The sequence below is a fragment of the Sphaeramia orbicularis genome, chromosome 22 (assembly GCF_902148855.1).
Source record: "Sphaeramia orbicularis chromosome 22, fSphaOr1.1, whole genome shotgun sequence".
Classification (NCBI taxonomy): domain Eukaryota; kingdom Metazoa; phylum Chordata; class Actinopteri; order Kurtiformes; family Apogonidae; genus Sphaeramia; species Sphaeramia orbicularis.
In genome coordinates, this window is record NC_043978.1 from 8,125,858 (window position 1) to 8,145,500 (window position 19,643).

The 19,643-nt window shown below is 37.0% G+C and overlaps 1 protein-coding gene across 3 annotated transcripts; it reads right to left on the reverse strand.

The window, feature by feature from the left end:
- Positions 1 to 3,171: 3,171 nt before the first annotated feature.
- Positions 3,172 to 19,208, reverse strand: mavs (mitochondrial antiviral signaling protein). Of its 3 annotated transcripts, XM_030127468.1 has the most exons (6): positions 19,128 to 19,208; positions 13,643 to 13,765; positions 10,793 to 10,973; positions 8,933 to 9,192; positions 8,417 to 8,887; positions 3,172 to 5,113 (listed from the first exon to the last, which is right to left on the reverse strand). In XM_030127468.1, the coding sequence occupies exons 2-6, from the start codon at positions 13,763 to 13,765 to the stop codon at positions 4,448 to 4,450; spliced, it is 1,701 nt and encodes a 566-aa protein (XP_029983328.1). In that variant the 5' UTR covers positions 19,128 to 19,208; the 3' UTR covers positions 3,172 to 4,447. The 3 variants fall into 3 exon arrangements, with proteins under 3 accessions (XP_029983328.1, XP_029983329.1, XP_029983327.1); XM_030127469.1 differs by having other exon boundaries at positions 8,417 to 9,108; XM_030127467.1 differs by having other exon boundaries at positions 8,417 to 9,192.
- Between the last annotated feature and the right edge of the window lie 435 nt (positions 19,209 to 19,643).

Sequence of the window (19,643 nt, forward strand, 5' to 3'; positions counted from 1 at the left end):
TAAAGGAAGGCCTCCCTCTGTCCTAAAGGAAGGCCTACCTGTGTCCTAAAGGAAGGCCTACCTGTGTCCTAAAGGGAGGCCTCCCTCTGTCCTAAAGGAAGGCCTACCTGTGTCCTAAAGGGAGGCCTACCTCTGTCCTAAAGGAAGGCCTACCTGTCTCCTAAAGGAAGGCCTACCTGTGTCCTAAAGGAAGGCCTCCCTGTGTCCTAAAGGAAGGCCTACCTGTGTCCTAAAGGGAGGCCTCCCTGTGTCCTAAAGGAAGGCCTCCCTGTGTCCTAAAGGAAGGCCTACCTGTGTCCTAAAGGGAGGCCTACCTGTGTCCTAAAGGGAGGCCTACCTCTGTCCTAAAGGAAGGTCTACCTGTGTCCTAAAGGAAGGCCTACCTGTGTCCTAAAGGAAGGCCTACCTGTGTCCTAAAGGAAGGCCTACCTGTGTCCTAAAGGGAGGCCTACCTCTGTCCTAAAGGAAGGCCTACCTGTGTCCTAAAGGGAGGCCTACCTCTGTCCTAAAGGAAGGCCTACCTGTGTCCTAAAGGGAGGCCTACCTCTCATCTGTAATAATGGTGTGTTCCTTTGACAAAAGAAAGCAGGGTTTTTTGAATGGATAATGTAATGTTGTGAGTTTTAACTTGAAACTTGATGTTTTTATAAAGCAGAAATGTGTGTTTGTTTAACTAGCAAAGTCAAGTTTTTTTGTATTAATATAAAAGAAATATTTTTTTAACACAGTTTTTAGTTGTAACAACAAGTGATTAATAGTTGCATCAGCTTTCATAACTTTGAAAATAAAGTTGGGACAATGAGAACATTGTAGTGAAGTCAACTTTGAGAAAACTCAAAAATCTCTTGCATCACGTTGCCTTGATATTTTATGTTTTCTCAACTTGTCCTTTTTTACAGTGTACAGTTTCCAGAACCCTAGATCTGCTGTCCCCATAATGCACTTTAAAACCATCTTTTCTTGACTCCTGCCTGAGTCTATTGAAAAAAAGCCTCAAAGCCATGTTGGGAAAGTAAACATACAATCTCACTGTTTTTTCAGACACTGGGAACCTTCATTTGGAGCCACAGAGGACACATTATCACTGCTTTTACTGACAAATAATTCTTTCTTCATGAGTAAATTTATTGCCAGTGTCAGAAAAATGACCCTTATGCTGGTGATTGTCTCTATAAATGGGGTCGAAGGGTGAACAGTTAAAGGACAGTTTGTGTCTGCTGTAAAATAATTATAAAGTATCAGAGTGAATGTTTGTACAGATTTCAGTTGTTGTCATGTCAGCTGTATAATGTAACTAATACTTAAAGCAGGGCTGTCAAACTCATTTTAGTTCAGGGGCCACATTCAGTCCAATTTGATCTCAAGTGGGCCAAACCAGACAAATAATAACATAATAACCTATAAATAATGACAACTCCAAGTTTTTCCTTTTGTTTTAGTGCAGTAAAAAACATAAAAGCATTTACATACTATCCTTTCACAAAAACATGTGAATAACCAGAAAAAAAAGAAATTTCTTAAGAAAAATCAGTGGAATTTTAACAGTATTATGCCTCAACTTACACACGCATTTAGTAAGATGGATAATATAGTTAAAAGTTTGGAATTTGGAACTAAAATAAGAGTAATTTCTACAATATTATGTATTGTTTTATTATTAACACAACTTACAGATCACAGTGGATGTAATGCGGCTAGTACAAACACTGAATCCAAATGCAGTAACTCGGACACAAAAATAAGGTTCAAAGGATTTATTATTCACAAACAGGTGAAAGAATAATAATGACAGAATCTTGAGGATAAAGGTGGGAGATATCCTCCTCTGATTCGTCCTCCGGTTCGAGGGCGGCAGCCCGTCTCCCCGAGCGGCGTTTGGGGTATTTTCCCCGACTGGGGAAAAGCAAAGGGAGGTCAGGGACGGAAACAGGTCATGCACAGGCAGGCTATCACTCAGGCAACAGGACATAAGGGCTAGACAAATACTCACGTACCAGAAAGTCAGGGCGAGAAGATCGAAACCAGGAAACCAGATGAGGCAGACAAAACCGACAGGGAGCAGGCAGTAGGCAAAAAACCGAGGAATCCAAAAAGGGTCACAACAGGCAGACAAAACGAACAAACGAGGTCAAGACGCTGGTAAGAACTACGAGAGTTACAAACTGGCGACTGACAAGGGGAAAGGACAGGGTTTAAATACACAAAAGGGAGGGAAGACAACTAGACACAGGTGGAGCAAATCAGGGCTGAGACAGGTAATCAGGTAAGAGGTCAGGGAGAACAGAGAACAGGAAGTAAAGACGACAGACAAGACACATGAGGGGAAACTTAACAAAATAAAACAGGAAACGACAAACAAAACATAAAAGACAGACGAGACCAGACTAACGTCTGGCTGCGGGTATGACAGTGGAACTACAAATGCACAAAAAAATTCAGGAACAGGCAGAATATTGTTAAAATTGCGATTAATTTTCAGGGTTTTCACATTTTATTGTTAAAGGGTTATTATGTTATTGTTTTACATGAGATCAAATTGGTCTGAATGTGGAGCCTGAACTAAAACCAGTTCAACATCACTGACTGTTCATATCTTCACTGTCATTTTTGCACCTTGTAAAATCATGGACTTTTCAGAAGGCCGGTTTTGGCCCATGGGCCGCATGTTTAACACCTGTGACTTAAAGTAAATTTGCCAACCTTGTACTGATGTACATCTATCACTACATCTCAGAGGCAAATATTGTTCTTTTTACTCCATTACTTTACATGGAAAAAACACATTCTATGATATGATGCAATGGGCTACTATGGCATTAAATCCTGCTGTATGGAGTAAAAACTGTGTAAATTTGGCTCCACATCATTACCTTACCATGCAGGATAGTGAGTATTATTCCTTTTGTCTTCTGCTTCTAATTCTAATGGGAATATTTATGCACAGTGGTATTTCCATTCTGACAGAAATTTCCACTAAATATTATCCCATTAATTTACCTATTTACAGCTGTATTATCTTTTAATGTCATTATTTCCTCTAAAATGATTTGAGCACATACCTACATATAGATATAGCTCAGATATTGTATACAACATCTAATTCTGTTTTATATGTGCCATTAAACTGCATTTTTTCTGCAGGAAACTCCAAATACACAGTCAATAACAGACTTCCTTTCAATAATCTTGTGTTTATTAATCATTGCCAAGTGCAAAGCTAGAGACAGTACAAGAGAGTTTGATTATACAGTTCATACATGAACGATAATGACATTTCATCTAACACCTGCAGCTCAAACGTCCTCGTAAAATGTGCAAATTTCTCAAAATTAGGATTTCCCTCATGACATTTTTTTGTGTTGTATATTTACAACCAAACATCTTATCTTAAAGGAAACATATTTTATCTAATCTATATCTAAAAAATAAGACTTCAGGGAAAAGAAAAGTGCTAAAATATTGTCCTTATTAACACACAGTAGGTTCTCCGCACTGTGCAAACATTTGTAAATATGGAAACCTGAAATTATTACTGTAGGGTTGCAGTGTTGTACAAGGAATAAAAACATTTGCATCTATTTATCTAAGACACTGTAAAAACCTGTTCTTGTTTCCATTTATGCTAAGTTTGGTTTCTTCTATTACTTACTTGGCGTTCTTGCTCCTTTCCTCACAGTTTCTTTCATTTCACCAGATCCACAAGTTTCAAATTAATTTTCAACACAGTTTTTGTTTCTAAAATGGTTTCAAGTTTTACTCATAATAAAGTGTTTGTGCAATCAAAGAAACCCCTTTTTTCATTCCTTTAAGGGCCACTGGAACTGATAAAATACCTTGTAGGACCATGAGATATTTTCTGAGATGGTTAAGTCTCATACTGCTGCAACCCAAATTCACATGTGAATTTTGCTGAACACTGGGATTAAAATATATTCATACTGGTTTGGAATGTTTTTTGTTCTTAAAATACACAATTATATAGCTATATATCATATATATATGTACAAATAAATACAGAAATACAGTGTACATGCCACCACTTACAACTACATCTCCACACGCAGTAAAATTCCCGTCCTTGATGCTACTCCTCCCAACAGTCTTATGTACAGTGCCTATTATCTGAGCATAAAAACACTTTTCATAGCAATACATGGGCTTCATGCACCTGCAAAAAACTGCAAAAAGTGCAGAAACAACCTGAGAACCCCACTAGAATAAAAAGATTTGGTTTCTGCTCATTCAGTATTAAAAGGTCAAAAGTTAAAAACAGACGTGTAATTAATGACATGATCAAAGTTCTGGGAAGTCAGCTATTACTGTGGGTAATTATTAAACAGCTGCCTGACACCGGCCCAGTGCACTGACTACAATAAGGCACCCTTAAGATCCTCGGTCAAAAGCCTTAAAGCCTAATCTGCTCTTCTTTTAAAGGTATTAAGGGCCTTTAATTCTTAAACCTCCACGCCACCAGCAGTGCACAGGCGCCCACTCCTGCAGCGGTCAGAATGTACTTTGTGTTGAATGATGAGGTGCGGGGGGCCGGCTTCTCCTCCCAATCCTGCAGTGTTTTCGGGTCCGACGCGGGCTCAGGTGGGTGGTGGTTCTCAGCAGCGTTGATGATGATAGTCGGTGGGATCGCTTTGGCTGTTTCACCGTTGACGATTTGAGGTTGTGGCGGCGCAGTCTGGCCGTCTAGGTTTGGAACAGGCGGTTCCTCTGCGAAGTGAAACTCGTTGACCACCACCTGGTTCAGGCTCTGGGTGGCGGACTCGTAGTAGTCCTCTTCCGGTTCGTTGTGAGCGATGCCGTTCTCCTGACACGGCGGTGCAGAGGGCGTGTTGACGGCGGCGGAGCATGCAGGGGCGTGGTCAGAGGTGGTAGTGCTGCTTATTTCCAGGCGTTCACTGTTGCCTGAATAGGGCTGCTGCCCCTCCTCTGTGCTGGAGGCTGGAAGGGTCGCGTCGCCGTTATTCTGAGGCTGGATGCTGACGAGAACACCGGGTTTACTCAGACACACGTCGGCCTCATCACAGGCAGACGTGTCCATCCCAGCGGGCGGAGGAGTGGAGGCTGGAGCTGTGGGTTCGGTCTGTGGGCTGGTTTCAACAACCTGCAGGTGGAAGGGATGTCACATGTCAGTGCATGTCTGAGTCTAAGTCCAGCCACTGCGTGATTTTGTGCTGCAGAGTCAGAAAGAGGCTTAGAGGAGGTTAGAAGATGAGACAGGAGAAGTTCAGGGACATAACCAGGACGCCTACGCAGAACCATATGAGGGTTAACCCATAAAGACCCAAACATCCACCATCTACCAAAACCATCTACTGATCTAAACTGTTTAACACCTGCTGATCCACTAATCCTATCAATACATGGAAATAATCTGTGTAAAATACAGTTCTTCTTCTTTTCATGATCATCAGCTATGACCCATTTGGATGTTCAGAGGCTCCGTAGTTACCATGGAAACACCATCCTCTTCTACAACATTGATTCACCAGTAAAGCCCATGGACTTGGATCAATGACAGTGGATGGACACACTGGGTTTCTGTTCAGTTAATGATGTATTTCCTGAAAAAGTCACTTCTTCTTCAGTTTTCTCTGTTTCTGATACAATAACACTCAATTTTAATCTGAGCTTTAATGAACATCTACATGATCAGTGAAGTAAATACAGGAAAATACCTGATTTTCACTGAAAAAAGCAAAATGCAGAGGGCAATATTAGAATAAATGGTGATAAATTGCTTAAGAAAGGTTAAATAGAGAGAAAAATGCATTTAGGAACTGCCATAAAAGTAGCACTGGGCCTCTATGGGCTAATTTACATTTTATACTGTTTTACCTACTAAAAAGACACACCATACTTTTTGCAATACAATGAGCTTCCATCTGAAATAAAATGTGTGATATAAATAAAGTTTCTAGAATATGTGACTGATCTCTAACGCTTTAGAACCCCACACAGTTGACTCTATCAGTGTGGAAGACTCCAAATATTTTTAAAACAGGTGAAGACATGTTGAGCCAGTGGTTGTGCAGTAATTTAATATACGGTCACAACTTTGTCTAGTTTTAGGGGTTGTATGTTCAGTAGGTGTGGTTGTAATCCTGTCTGAAACATGTCAACTGTGCTTCTGTAGATGCAAATTGTTTATTTCTTCCTCTTTTTTTTCTTCTCTCTTCTTCTTTCTTTCATTTCTTACTCTTATTCTAGGAAATGTTATTGTACTTTTAAAATCTAAGCCCCTTTTTATGTATTTGGCTGTAACCGTTCAGCCTCAGCATACTTTCCTATATGCGTCATTAGTGGCTTTTCCACTGGACATCTGCGCAAAACTTTACCGATATTTACTAAATGTCGAAAAAACAGAAGTGTGTAATGTTGGTTTTTCCATTAAATCACAAATGCAGTGATTTGTTTGTTTATTATCACAAGATTACACAAGAAGTCTGTCCATAAACATGGCAACAAACATAAATATCATGTTGATTTACAGATATATTCATTATTATTATTTATTACCCCTCTATCCCATACTAAACTAAAAAAAATCCACACATACCGTGCCATGTTTCTTTTAAAACTGTTTTTCTTTGCTTGTTGTAACGTCCGTAAACATCCATTTTTTTAAGTCACATGATTCTAGTAGCAGAAAAAGGTCTTTCCATTGCAGTTTTGCATGATATACCATTTGCGCTACACCTGAAAAACCACCTCTTGCCAGCGCAAAAACTTTTCATCAAAAAACAAGACTTCTGGCGAAAATTTTCTCATTAGGTAAATTTTTATGCGCAAGTTATATTTGTGCAGTTTGAGGGTCAATGGAAAAGCCACCAGTGTTTAACGGTTTTCTTTCAGTATATTAGTACTTCATAATCCATGTGATGTTTTATTATGTTGGTCGTTTGTCCGGGACAACAGAAGGAAATTAACTTTTCTGCTAAATCTGGTGCATCTTGTTTTTTGCAACTAATGCCAATACACACTGTCCTGTAACTAAATAAATAAATACTTAAATACTAAATGGAAAGCACATCTTAGCCTCAATCAGTATTTCCACTATATTGGTTAAATAAAAATTGAAGAAAAACACAAGTGATGGTAGAAATGTGGGAGATTTACTGTTTCCATTTTTCTATACATTATTCAGGGCTGATGGCTGTATGCATGGACTCCCACATGATGTTTTGGTACTAATCCAGCTGCCTAAACAGTTCAGTTTAACACAGGTGATGTCTGAGCGTGAGTTGCAGTAATTCACCTGTAAGATGGTTTTCCAGATTAGCTGTTGTCTCATGCGAGGCTGTTGTATGGCATAGCTCATGAATATGCAAAATAAAAAGTGATTCTTTGGACTGACATTGTTTATCTTAGACGTTTTTATGTGACACTTACCTTTACAAAGTTAGAAAGCAATGTTCAAAGACAAGTCAAACACTGCTTTACATATTGAAGAACGATCCATGTCTTTTCCACACATTGAGGAACACTGGTCACTAATTAAAGACTGATATCGGATCAGTACCTGGGACCCACTAATGCTGAAAGCCAATGGAATCAGCATCAGTAACAGAACTGAAAAACTCAGATCAGTGCATCTCTAGTAACTTTTGGATTTCTAAAAAATTATTAAAAATGTTGTTGAATTCATTTTTGCTGACGTTTCTACTAAACCAGCATGTGCTTTTATGTCTGGAGAATATATTTATAGTTTATACAGTAGTTAATATGTAATATACAAATTTTACTTAGTCAAAGAACTAAAGAAAGACGGATTTGATGTATGGAAATGCAAAGAGACTGTGAAATAACAATTTTAATGTAATAAAATATACTTATGTTACAGCATTTTATTTTCACCATATGTATTCAGTTTGGTTCAGGTTTCAGAGAATGATTCAGATTTTTCTAGTGATGAAGTTGCATTCTGAAACCAATTCCAGACACCACTCACCCTGACCCATGGTGGCCATAAAAATAATGTTTGTTCAGTCTGTTTTGGGGTTTTTAGTTAAGGGATATTAACTCTGGTCCACTCTTTAACGTCATAGCTGACAGTAATGCACATGGACACCGAATATTGTCCACGATAAACAGTAAAATTAAAACAAAAACATCCGTTCTGAGCTGCTGTAAGGACATGGCAGCGGTCACGGTGACCTCTGTAGATATAAGCAGCTTATTCTATGGAAATGAAAATACGATTCTTATTTTCAAAAACATAATCCTGGCTATTATATTCTGTATCTGCGATTGGATAAATCATTATTCTTGCACACTGGACCTTTAAATAATGAGAAAACTTCTATCAGTCCTTTGTTAAATGTGGCTGATGAAGGAAAATCACCTGAAATGTTGTGCAGGTACAAGATGAAGAACAAATGTTTAAATAATTATAAAATGGATTTACCGGTGTAGACGGAGCGTCGGATGTCTCTTGTGGCTCCAGGACAACAGGGGGTACTCTGTCCACAGGTGGGGCGGTGTCCTGGACTGGAGCTTTCTCTGGAGTGATCAGGAGTGAAGCGGATCCGTCCGTCATGTCTAAATCTGTCAGAGGTGGAGAAGGACTCCTCCTGTCCACAGTGGATGTGGTGCAGGATGGAGGCGCTGGTTCGTGCTGTTCAACAGGCGGAGACTGAGGAGGTGTTGAGATGTGGTTCTCTGCAGCGTTGACTGGGCCTTCGTCATCCTGAGGGTCCGACTCCGAGTTTTCCTCCGGCTCCTGGTGAGCATTAACCTCCCTCTGTGGTTGTGGAGTCGCGTTGGCTGAAGGGTGAGGAGTCGCCGGAGAGGGAGGAGGGGTGGACGGAGGGGGAGCTACCTGTGGAGGCTCAGGAGCTGGCTCAGGTGGAGGGGGTGGAGCCTGGACCACTGGAACCTGAGCTGCTGGAGCCTGAGCGACCGGAGCTTGGACCACTGGAGCTACTGGAGCCTGAGCTACTGGAGCTGGGACCACTGGAGCCACTGGAGCCACTGGAGCCACTGGAGCCTGGACCGCTGGAGCCACTGAGCTCTGAGGGGCTTGTGGCTGCACCTCCAGGGAAGGGAGGGGCTGGGCAGGAGGTGAAGGACCAGCTGCCTGACCGTTGGCTGTGTTCTCTGGAACGGACACATGACCAGTGGCCGGAGCTGGATGGACATGGGCCGTGACCACAGTGGTTGGAGGGGAACTGGGTGTGGGATCTATAACAAAGCAAATAATGTTGTTTAAATCTGTTCTGAATTAATGAACATCTTAACCATCCATCCATGTCACCACAGCCACCATAAGCTTATCGTATTTGTGACATACTGTGTTACCTTTTTAAGATTTTTATTTAAGTGTTTCAGTGGCTCTTTAGAAAATGTTCAGTCATAAAATGTTTTAAATGCGATTACATGTCTGGATGAAGTTAAGGATAATTTTGCTTTTGGAATAATCTTTCTATTATTATTTTTTCAGTCAGCATTATCTTATCAACATTTTACATCATGTACATAACTTCTATGTATGTAAAGAAAAATAAACAAAAAAACAAAACATGCTCATACAAGGGAGCATTGACAGAAATAGTAAAAATATACAAAGCAACCCAAAATAGAGTTAAAGGGAAATAACAAGTATATTTCACATTGCACTCTTTCGAAGTTAAGGATACTTTTGTAATTCCACTCTTGCATGGGTTATGTTGTGACAAAGCAACAATGACACAAGTTTTACATGTCGTCATAAAACCTGCCCCTGAAACCCTACACATTTCTACTAAAATGTTGTTTTGCAGGTTAATATCTGTGTTACGGTGCAAAATAGTGAAACTACTCTCATTAAGCCTGCATTTGTAAATAAAGTTTTAACCAATGAAAATAAAACTGTTTTCTGTCTCGTCTTAAGATTTTACTACGACAAATTATTTTTCTGGAATTCTTGATTTTTTAATACAGCTTCGGAAAAAAATAGATGATACAGGACACTTAATTTGTCACAAACTGTCATCAAGACAAATGTCAGTTCAGTTGTTTGACCAGAAAAACTGATGGCACTTTTCGATTCAATTCAATTCAATTCTTTATTGCCGTATAAAAAACATAACGAAACAGAGGTTCAAGGATATTATTATTATCTTACATTTTTTAAATAAACCCCTTAAATGTCATAAACAGCAGTAAATTGGGACATTATCCAGTTCCGTCTCTACTCACACTATAATAAACAGTAGGGGTGTTAGAAAATATTGGTTCTGCAATGTATCGCTATATTTCATTTCACAATACTGTATCGATATTAAAAAGTACTGTATCGATATTTTTAGGTATTTATTCAAATGCAGATATTGCAGAGGTTCATTTTTGTTTTTTGATTTTCTTTTCTGTTTATAATTTATTCATTATTATTTAACACTCTTTTATTAAATAATGTTAGTTCCTTTGCTGGGATTGAACTAAAATAATGTTCTGATGTTAGTTCTGAACTAATAGAATATGAACAGTTGAACAGGATCTGAAACTGTAATGTCTGTAAAACACAATTTCAGTTTTAACACAGGAATATTTTGTGATATAGCATTAGATCCTGTTCTGATCAATAAAAATGTGTTTAATATTTCTGCAGATTTCTGGTGTAATTCAATTTTTCAAGGAAATAATCATTTACAAAAAGAAACAAACAAAAAAAAATTGCCTTTTAAACAGTATCATAACATATCATGATATATGGTATCATGATCCAATTATTGTGATTTGTATCGTAACCCCAGATTCGTGCCAATACACAGCCCTAATAAACGGAACTGGTTCATGGACTTACTGTTGACGCCTCTCAGAGCATCGTATTCTCTTCTGATTTCTGCTGCGATGGCCCGATGCTCACAGGCCTCCAGAGCTTCGATGAACTGCTCCGGCCAGTTCTCCCTCCTCTTCAGACAATCCAGAAGAAGAACCATCGCATTGTAGTTCCCATTGGTTTCTCTTTTAGCCTCAATTGTTTCCTAAAGACGAGTAAAGTTTATCTTTCAAAATGTGTTAACTTTACATATAGTGTTGATTTCAGCTGAGACTTTTGAGGTTTGATAAAGAGTAGAAGAAAAGAAACATATATATATATATATATATATATATATACATACACACACACATATATATATACACACACACACACATATATATATATATATATATATATATATATATATATATATATATATATATATAGGGTGGGGAAGCAAAATTTACACTGAACATTTAGTTGTTTTTTTCTCAGCCGGCACTATGTCAATTGTTTTGAAACCAAACATATATTGATGTCATAATCATACCTAACACTATTATCCATACCTTTTCAGAAACTTTTGCCCATATGAGTAATCAGGAAAGCAAACGTCAAAGAGTGTGTGATTTGCTGAATGCACTCGTCACACCAAAGGAGATTTCAAAAATAGTTGGAGTCTCCATAAAGACTGTTTATAATGGAAAGAAGAGAATGACTATGAGCAAAACTATTACGAGAGAGTCTGGAAGATACTATTAAAGAAGAAAGGGAGAAGTTGTCACCCGAATATTTGAGGAACACTTGCGCAAGTTTCAGGAAGTGTGTGAAGGCAGTTATTGAGAAAGAAGGAGGACACATAGAATAAAAACATTTTCTATGATGTAAATTTTCTTGTGGCAAATAAATTCTCATGACTTTCAACAAACTAATTGGTCATACACTGTCTTTCAATCCCTGCCTCAAAATATTGTACATTTTGCTTCCCCACCCTGTATATACAACAAATAGAGAGCAACAACAATAAATAAAACACAAAATACTAACTGACACTCAATAATTTATACTCAATAGACGTTGTTCAAACTAAAATGCCCAACTTCTGCAGACAGAAACTTCTCCAAAGTAGAATTCAAGACTTAATTCCGCCACATCTGTCATGGCGTATTGTATAAAAAATGTAATTTAAGTACATGTTAATTTATCAATAATGTTTTTCACATCATCATAATTATACTTATTGTAATACAACTCATTTTCTTTACATTCTCAGTTCAAACACTTCCAAATACTTCAGTGTTGTGTTTCTTTACTCATTTATATTCTGATATTGAGCAATATTTATCCTTACAATTAGGGAGGCATCAATATATCGGCTGAAATTTACTGATTATGCAGAAATATGCATATCATGTGACTTTTCATCAATGGAGGAGGTGGAATTTTATCTGTCACTTTGTAAGCTTTTTCATTAATTTCTATGTTTTAATCTGTGTTCATTTAAAGATAATGTGACGAAGGACTCGTAGACACTAAAACAGCAACTATTTCCATATTTAAAATGAAGATTTCACCTGTTACAGAGGATAAATAACAACACAAACAAAATAAAGACATAGAAAGTAACATGGGTATCAATATTGGCTGATACTTTTGCAATCGGTCCATCCCTAAGTATAATAGTTCTGGACTTTCTGTCTGAAATCTGCTGCTGTTTGCTTCATGATCATCATGTTCAGAATTGAAACCACAAATAACTGTCTTTAAAGAAGATTGTGTGAATTTATTATTTACGCCACAACATTAAATCAAAATAAAGAAAATTAGAAAAACACTATAGTTACACCTCACGTCAAAAGTAAACAGTGTAAGAATCCCAGCAAAGCTCATTGTTGGAGGACTTGTGGCTTTGTGAAGGCAGGGCACTTTTCACATTTTTTGGGACTGTGTTAAGATTGTACCCTACTGGTCACTGGTGATAAAGGAAATCAACAATATAACAGGAATGGACTTAGCATTTGATTTCATTGTGAATTACTGACCTACCACATGTTTTTATGTTTTTATGCTTTTATGTTTTTATGCAATAGATAGAGAACACATTTTGTCTTTTAATTCTACTTTCTTTTTAATCAAACTTATTCTTGGCTACTTATACTCTGCATTTATTCATTTATTTATTGTAGATGTGGTATCACTGTTTTGTGGAGTGGGGACCATATTTTGAATGTTCCCTTGGGGATTAATAAAGTCTATCTATCTATCTATCTATCTATCTATCTATCTATCTATCTATCTATACAAGATGAGGAAATCTGATCAATATCTTTTGTTAATACTATTAGCAGGGGCAAAAAAAGCCATAACTCGAAAATGGATGTGCGAAGATCCCCCAACACTTCTGGACTGGACACATGTTGTGAATGAAATGTATGACATGGAAAGGCTGACCCCATTAAGACTCACTACTGACAAATGTAAAAAATATTGGGAAAAATGGAATGTGTATGTTTATCAGAGAAATCCTTGAACCTGTATAATCTTATACTTACATATGCTTATTTTGACTTTCTTTTTCTGCCTAATTTGTCCTGAACTGGTATGTATTTTATTTGTCTAAAGGGCAAACCTAGATGCTCTAACTGTTGTGGTCTGTTTTTTTTATTTGTTTATTCTGTATACTGTAAAGTTTGGAGATAAAAATAAAGTATAAAAAAAGAAAAGAAAAACACTCTAAACCACACAGTCAGAGCCTAGAGGTGTGTTTTTGTCTTCACACGTACTGGTGTTTTACAGGCAGACACAATGAACAATGAACAGTGACCAGTGAAGACAGGCCATGTGTTGTGAAAATGGATAAAGTCTTAAAGTCCTATTAGCTGTCAAACCTACCCTGTCATAATCAGTCAGACACTCCAGATATGGCACTATTTGCCTTGTCTTCACCGTCGACACGATGGTCGGCATTTTTCGTCGCAAGTATCCATTGTACAGCTGATCACTGGCGAACGACATCTGTGAAATGAGACAAAAAACAGAATCAGACAGAGTCCTCATGTTCATGCTGACAGTCTGGGGTTTCACCGATAAAAGTCCGATAAAGTGGTGGAATCGGATAGTTTTTTGCCATCACTTTGCAAAAATAAAATAATGACCTTTCAGCATACTGAAACTCAAAAGGTCTGAGAGGAAACAGGAATTCAACCCATTTCTGTGATGCAGAGTCGGCAGGTAGAGGGTTAAAAGTGATTGACAGCTGTAACTACCAATCACCTGTCAGATTCAGTCAAATGTGACTCCACTGCTCTACTCTAGTGTCCTCTCTTTTCCACAGTAAATTGAAATGACATCAGATTCACCTATATCTATATTTAGTCATTACATTTGGACTGAGATAAAACAGCTGCAGAAGGAAGGTGTATTTTCACTTATACTTGTTTTTTTCTTTTTTTTTTTTTTTTTAAACTCATTTCACACTGAAGCTTCAACTCAAATGATTAAATCTTCAATCCATTGCATAAAAATAATAATGAGAAACATTTTTGTTTTTACATTTAATATTGATTTTGGAGACATTGTGATTCATGGTTGCTATCCATAACCACTTAACACAATGATTAATAATAAAATCTGCTGTTTTTTGCATCATATTACTATAAAGTTTTGTTGAAACGTTATAGGTTTCAACAGCTGCTTTTTGATCTTATACAAAGAGCTGATAATTACAGTGATATAACTTTAAAACAGTGAGCGATGTATTGTGAATATACAGTGATATTTATAATTATATTGAATAGATACAGTGTAATGGCACATTAATGATCATTATAGTGTAAATTTTCATGTTTTAGAGTTTGCTGTCACACTGTAAAAGAAAACACAAAATGTCTTAGAGTTTGGTTGTTTCACTTAATTTTACACCTCACATAATTAATTAAAAATACATCATTAAAAGTATTTTGAAAAATCCAGACTTGACTGTCTGTGAATTTTTATAAGATCATTATTATTAATGGGCAAAGTTGAGGGAAGGTTAACATCTGGTCAAACAAATTAAATTACGATAATCTCCACCAAACGTATATTTTTGGGTAGGTGATTACTTATATTTTCAGGAAAATGTATTTTGAAATGAGAAAAAAATTGGTGAAAAAAAATTTGAGGAGTTTCATGAGTGTGAATGTTTTGACAGTGACAAAGCTCTCATAAATAAACTATATTTATTCCAAATACACTGATATTTTACTATTATATTATTTATGTCATATTCTAAACACAGTGTTTAAAATTAATAAATGCATATGAAAAATACATTTGAATACAATGTTAATATTATTTGTATTCTGGAAATATTGTAAATAAATGTATAAGATATTAATAATTGAAATAAAAAATGTTTAATTTGATATTTCCTTCTGTTGTCCATTTGTGATGCTGACATTTTTCAAAACTCTTTCTTTTTAGGTTTGATCAAATATTTTTTTCCTCTTTAACCAATTATTCGGTTGTAAAATAGACGGTTTAAGGCATACACTGCATACATTTGAGGATGAAAATGTCAGAGGAACTTCACTTTGGAGAACTTTGTAATTCTTACAAAAAATAGACGTTAATTTTTTGTCTATCCGTGACGCAGTAGTTTTAGATAGTTTTCATTTAAAAATATTTGAAACTCAATTTTGCCCTGTGAGTATGTTTAAGTTGGCATTTAGAACTTTACAATTATGTGGAATATTTGTCTTAAACTTGTCTGGTTCAAAAGTTATGAATCAAAAAGTAGTGGGCGGTCCATCCATGACGCCCTTGACTTCGCCCTAACACTGACTGTTATGAATAACATTTTCAATTCAGTGTCTTGAAAGTGTGAACATGTAGTTTGTCACAGCAAAATAAACATTTTAATCAAACCTTCTTGGACTAATTTTTACATTTTATGGACTTGAATAACAGATAATTAAGATAATAATTTACTGCAGCTGTAAAATAGTTAATAATCATTCTTTTGTTTGAGGAAAGAGAGATGTGAAATATGAGATGTGAAAGTACCCAGACAAACAATAAGATGAGTTTACTGAAATCACATGGAGGGAATTTCTCAATTTCCTTTTATATGACAGTGAAACCGAAAGTGAAGACCAGACCAGACCTCAGCTGCATGAAAAGGAAAAATGCCAACACTTAGCCTTGGTTTCAGTTATAAGAAGCATTTGTCTGCATAAAACTCAAAGCTCTTCCACATTTCAAGGTTGTGTCTGCAGGACGAGGAGACGAGAGCCTGACTAGTCACTGATTAATCCCCTCCAAACCTCAGTTTAATATCTGAACCTAAAATGGCATACTCTGAACACACCCACACATGCCATTAGATTTTCAGGGTCAAATAGAAAACTAAAGCGTACTTTCTGTGTTGGATACACCTTAAACCCCCCCAGTTTGTTTGCACATAAACAGCGTTGGAGTTATCTGTCGCCAGGTCAAGTCAGGGGGAACGTTTTCACCTCATAACCTGGCGTCATTCACAGCAGCGTCTTAGCGTAAATGCAAGACAGTAGCACAAGTCTGGCAAAATCTCAGAAAATAAATGTCAGGAGCAGCAGCCAAAGAGCAAAGTCTTCCCCGTTGGATAATTAGCCCACGGAGGCCACGTTTTATCTGTCACACTGTCGGATAAACTCCTGTGGACTTTTATGCAAGCACTGCACTAGTGCTATTACTTCATTTACTTAAATATTAGTATGACATGTTGTATGTTGCTTAATACTTCTGTGGTCTTTTTTGTTTTACTATATTCCTCAGGTGTAGTAACTTTGCAGATGACAATATGACTTATTAACTTTAAAATGCTAAATATTAACTGCCAGTAATAGGACACTTCTCCCAACTACCATTATTAGCAAAAGTCAGAGCAGATAACAAGTATGGCCTTCAAATCTAGATTCTCTAATTGTTATTTTGGCACTCAGCGATTCAGATTTAGTCATTATTCGTTAATTCAGGTATTTATTACTTTAACTTGATGTTAAGTTGTTTGACAGTAATTCGATTGATGTATTTATTTCGAATATGAATGTCAAAACAGAAGAAAATAAATAAACAAAACACTTAAACATAAGACATATAATACATATTCGAAAAGGAGTGAGAAGAAGTACAACTTATAAACTCCCATCACTTCTCCTTATATAATTAATAACAATAATAACCTACCTAGTCTAAACATATGTATACTATATACTATACTATACTATACTATACTAAATAATTTAGCTTCACATAAACTGAAAGATTCATTTCAGACAAGTTAAAGTGATTTAAATGATAAGGGAGGGGATGACTGATTGGCTATGAGGTTTTTCCTACTAAAACTGGACAAAAAATGTCATGTGGATGTTTTTCATTGAGTTGGATAATTCACCAAAACTTGACGTTACTCATGCGTAACATCAATACACCACGATGACAACTAAAAAAGAAGCACTGTCCATAAACTGTTAAAAAACACCAGAAAATGATGTGCTACTCACAGGCAATGAGTGGAAACATATATTTAATTAATATATTACAGCAAACAAACATGTGGCTTCGCGTGCACCGAAACACTGAAATATAATTTTAAACTATTTTTCATGATTTTAATGAGAGTTGACTAATTTTGACATTTGGAAGATATTTATGTTTTACTTAACTGAGACACAGAACTAATGTTTATGGCGCTGTTTCTGCACAAGGGTTGAAAGAGTGTTTACAGTGATTCTAAAAAATGAAATGTTATGCAGTGGTTCTCCCACTCCTTGGCTGGTCAGTGTTTTTATTACTATTATTTTGGTTTGGGATGAAACTACTTGTTAACAACTAATCAGCTTAAACTGACGGTCTCTGGTAACAATGAATATAATTACAATATCACCCTATAATTATATAATTCCAAAAGGCTGCAATGTAAATGTAAAGGTTAGAATCATTGTTTTAAGTTAGGCTGGTTTATGACTTGAAAAACAACACTTCTAAAAATGATTAATCTGGGTAGTTTCTCTGTTAAATAGGTATTAAGTACGTAGAGTCGTACACATAATTATGATATTATTGTTTCACCAAGTCATGCAGCCCTGTGATATACTGCCCAGCCCTCCTTTGGACTATTGTTATGATACCTATTCTTAAAATCCTCTAGTGGTTGACCTCTAATACACAGCGTTAAAGATTAAACCAGTGATTTGCAACCTTTTCATCTTCAGCCGCCCTAGCCCTCTGTTTCAGATGTTAAGTTGTTAACAGCTCCATGTTTCCTCCTTCTAAACGTCATCCAAATATATGTTCACATCATCCGATATGTCAAGACAGATGAGTGTGTCAGAACTTCTCACTAGTCATTTTACAAGTGTCAAACTGGTGATATTCCTGCCACGCCTCCCAATATTTCCCACTGAAAACCCAATTATGTATGTCTCTCTTTCACTTTATGAGAAATAAAGTCAAAGTAGTAATCACTGAAATAAATAAATCTGAATCCCTGAACATTACACTCAATGTAATTCATAAAAAAAATGGAATTGAACATAAAAAAAAACAGCAGATATCAATGCCAATTCATCAGTCTTTGTGGCAGTATCATTTACTATTATTTCTAATGATTGCACATATGATTGTATATCAGATGGGCCAAACCTGTTCTTCTAATACCTCAGTACTAAAACTTCTATGCTTTAGCTTGTTCTGGAGTTGGATTGCTGTGGGTCTGATGACTTCCCAGATGTTTAGAGCAAAGTTAAAAGGCTGTAAGGTGATTTCCAAGCATGCATGTAACTGTAAAGTGATGACAGACAGAATATGAAGAGACAAAAAGCGCCTTGACAGAACCCAGCCAAATGAATGACCTCTAAACGGGCAGGTCAGGACAGCCGTCTCCTATCCGTCTCCTTGGACGTCCAAGACTCCGGCTCGTATTTCATGCAAAACAGATCAGGACTGGATAAAATCTCACTGCTGTTAACCCAGTTTTACTACTATTTTACTCACACCAAACCCATAGGAGTCGACAGGAAGTGAAAGTAAAATCCTTTATAGGTGTTGGCAAAAGTTGGCATAATCAAATACAAAATAGGAAGAGTTTTTTTGGAGTTTCAAGAAGCCTGAGAAGAATTTAAAACCGAAATAGGACAGAATATGATACGTTTTATTGATGTAAATAGCAAATGAGTGGAAGATATCAATTTACAGTTGCGTAAAACCTGTAAATAAACGTTTAATGAGCACAACCAAGCTAGTTAGCTCATTTAGCTGTCATTATACCCGCGTATATCAGTGAATTAAATATAATTTCACTTAACTGAACGCCTAACTTGTGAGTTCGTGTCCAAATGTGATGTTTAAAACTCACCTTTCGTGTTTTCCGTGACTTCTCTCCGGAGCTATTCCTGCTCTCACTAAAACCTCCGCGCCTGCTTCTCACACATCTGCGCAGCGGTTCACCCTCGAGCCCCCGTTCTGAGTTTCCATTGGACATAGATAGCCGCCAATCACAAAGAGGACCAATGGGAGTGCGTTAACGCTCTGGAGGAGGCGGGGTCTGCTAATCTTCACCCTAACCGTGACCTTTGCTGTGCAGTGCGGTGGGACGCAGCAGAACTAGATCCGATCCCGACTTCTGGTTTACAGCTGTCTATAATCCCTGGTTCTAATCCGAGCACATGGACTGGAGAGACAGGCAGAGGAGGGGGTAATCTGTGTTAACCTGGCAGGAATTTAAATACATATGGGATATTTTGATCAATATATTTAAAGGTAATGTGAAAATGAACCATGGCAGCAGAGTTTATGCATTTTAACATTGTCCCTGTCAGTGTTTTAGTAATATATGTGAAGTGTCCAACTGTTTTAAACTGTTTTATATTAT

Excerpts from the sequence above, each read along its gene's own strand:
- mavs (XM_030127467.1), bottom strand. The coding sequence starts at position 13,765 with ATGTCGTTCGCCAGTGATCAGCTGTACAATGGATACTTGCGACGAAAA. Across the intron at positions 10,974-13,642 it reads GTCTGACTGATTATGACAGG|GAAACAATTGAGGCTAAAAG; the intron begins GTAGGTTTGACA and ends ACTCGTCTTTAG. Across the intron at positions 5,114-8,416 it reads CCGACGCTCCGTCTACACCG|GTTGTTGAAACCAGCCCACA; the intron begins GTAAATCCATTT and ends TTCCACCTGCAG.